Raw genomic sequence first — 2,814 nt, 5'->3', positions numbered from 1 at the left:
GAGACAGAACCTCAAGCTGTGGCCCTGGGTAGAGCGCCAAGACACCACAGCTCACAGCAACCTCCAGCTCCTGGGCTCAAGCGAGTCTCCTGCCTCCACCTCCCAAGTCTCCCAAGTAGCTGGGACTACAAGCACCCACCACATAGCCCGGCTATTTTTTGGTTGCAGCCATCATCGTTTCTTGGCAGGCCCGGGCTGGATTCAAACCTGCCAGCTCAGATGTATGTGGCTGGCCCCTTAGCTGTTTGAGCCACAGGAGCCAAGCCAACAGAATCACTTTAAGCCCAAGAGATGGAGGTTGCTGTGAGCTATGACACCATGGAACTCCACCAAAGATGACAAAATGTGACTGTCTGCAAGAATAAAAACATTTAACAAAAATGAAGAAGTATTTGAAGATGATCAAAGTTGTGAAGAATACAGATCAGCAAACAGGAAAAAAAGGTTTTCTAGGTAGGAAACTTATAAGTGATGAGAGGTTATAAAGTTTAAAAGTATACAGGGTAGGGAACAGTGGTGCACACCTGTAATCCTAGCACCCTGGAAACCAAAGTGGGTAGATTGCTTTGCACAGGAGTTAAGAGACCAGCTTCAGCAACATTGAGACTCCATCTCTACTAAAACTTGAAAAACTACCTGGGCACTGTGGTGGGTACCTGTCATCCCAACTATTTGGGAAGCTGAGCCAAGAGGATTGCTTAAGCCCCAGAGTTTGAGGTTGCTATATGGATGATGCCAAAAACACTCTAGCTAGGGCAACAGAGTGAGAGTCTGTAAAGAAAAAAAGACCAGAGGAGCGAGCTATAGCCAAGAAGCAGAATAAATTGATCTTATAGAATAACTTTATATAAACAGCAAAATGGAGAAATTAGGGTAGAAAAGAATCTATTCATCTTTTGAGAAGCACACAGTCTGATTATAGGATATATAACTAAGAAATAAGAAATAGTTCAAATTAAAAAAAAAACCTACAAGTTATTGAAATATGTAGTCCTTACTTTGTTCATGGTGGGCAAGTTATTCCCACTCTTTGAACTTATTGATCCAGGGGAAAACAGGCAGGTTCAAATAGATTAGTAATTCCAAGGGGAGACCAGGGAGAGCATCCTTATAAAGAAAGCCTAACTCAGAGAACCAGCCTTTAAGAAACTGACTGAGTCAGACTGGAAAGCTTCTCTTCAGCGTGAGTTCGCTGGTGGTGATTAAAGGTGGAACGCTGACTAAAGGCTTTCCCACACTCACTACATTCATAAGGTTTCTCTCCAGTGTGAACTCTCTGGTGCACAATGAGCTGGGAGCTGTCACTGAAGGCTTTCCCACAATCATTACATTTATAGGGTTTTTCTCCAGTATGGGTTCTCTGATGTACCATTAGGCTAGAGCTGTAACTGAAGACCTTTCCACACTCATGACATTCATAGGGTTTCTCACCAGTGTGAATTCTCTGGTGTATAATGAGGTGTGAGTTTTGATTAAAAGATTTTCCACACTCACTGCACTTATATGGCTTTTCACCTGTGTGAAGTCTCTGGTGTCGAATAAGACATTTACTCAGACTGAACGCCTTACCACACTCACTACATTCAAATGGTTTTTCTCCAGTATGAATTCGCTCATGGTCAGCAAGTTGAGAGTTCTGATGGAAGGCTTTCCCACATTCGTTACATTTGTATGGCTTTTCTCCACTATGAAGGATCTGGTGTCGAGTAAGGCATTTACTCCGACTAAAGGTCTTGCCGCATTCATTACACTCATAAGGCTTCTCCCCAGTGTGGATTCTCTGATGGTCAATAAGATTTCTGTTGGAACAGAAAGCTCTCCCACACTCATTACACTCGTAAGGTTGCTTACCACTATGAAGAATCTGATGTCGCATAAGACTTTTACTCCGAATAAATGCCTCTCCACACTCACTGCATTCGTAAGGTTTTTCCCCAGTATGAAGCCTCTGGTGGTCGATGAGTCGGGAACTCTGAGTGAAACCTCTTCCACAGTCACTACATTTATAAGGTTTCTCCCCACTGTGGAGTCTCTTGTGTAGAATGAGATGGGAGCTATGGCGATAGGTCTTTCCACACTCACCGCATACATAGGGTTTTTCCCCGGTGTGTGTTCTCAAATGAACGACGAGCTGAGAAGTCTGCCTGAAGGTCTTACCACATTCATTACACTCAAAGGGTTTCTCTCCAGTGTGGATTCTCTGATGGCCAATGAGGTGTGAACTCCGTTTGAAGGCTCTCCCACATTCCTGACACTGATAGGATTTCTTCCGTCCCTTTGGAGTTACCACATGTTCAGCAGGATTGGAGGACAGAGTTGGATTTTCCTCAACTTCCTTATATTCTTCACACCTGTATATTGTTGATTTTTCATTATCCTCATCTACTATTTCCAAAAAATCACTTTGTATTCTGTTCTCTTCTTCATCTAAGGGTTGCTCTTCCAGTTTTTTGAATGTCTCTTCATGGACATCTCCAGTCTCTAGTGCCCCAGGAACCAGTCCAAAGGGTACCTCCAATGTCCCATCAGATAACTCTGATACATTAGTAATTTCCTGCTTCAAAGTTAACTCTGAACTTTCCATCATGTTCTCACCTGCTTTCAAAAGAAGGAAGAAAACAATTATTATTTTTTTCTTCTCTGGTTGAGGAAACAAAATCAACAATGTATTTGGAAGAAAAAAAAAAAGGCAGGTTAAGACATGAGGTGACGAAGAGTAAGAAGAATGATTAAGAAGAGTAAATGGGGATCGGCGCCTGTGGCTCAAGCGGCTAAGGCGCCAGCCACATACACCTAAAGTGGCGGGTTCGAATC

The 2,814-nt window shown here is 43.0% G+C and overlaps 1 protein-coding gene across 1 annotated transcript in view; it reads right to left on the bottom strand.

The window, feature by feature from the left end:
• Positions 1-756: 756 nt before the first annotated feature.
• Positions 757-2,814, bottom strand: part of LOC105887409 (zinc finger protein with KRAB and SCAN domains 7-like) — a 17,368-nt gene continuing 15,310 nt past the window's right edge. Inside the window, exon 4 of the mRNA XM_023515921.1 lies at positions 757-2,647. Coding sequence (XP_023371689.1) covers positions 1,142-2,647 — 1,506 coding nt within the window. The 3' untranslated portion in view covers positions 757-1,141. The remainder of the gene's footprint in view (positions 2,648-2,814) is intronic.

This window comes from Otolemur garnettii, unplaced genomic scaffold (genome assembly GCF_000181295.1).
Source record: "Otolemur garnettii isolate 467f Iridium unplaced genomic scaffold, OtoGar3 scaffold00082, whole genome shotgun sequence".
Lineage (NCBI taxonomy): Eukaryota > Metazoa > Chordata > Mammalia > Primates > Galagidae > Otolemur > Otolemur garnettii.
The sequence above is the reverse complement of the archived record's forward strand: the minus strand, read 5'-3'. Positions and strand labels throughout refer to the sequence as shown.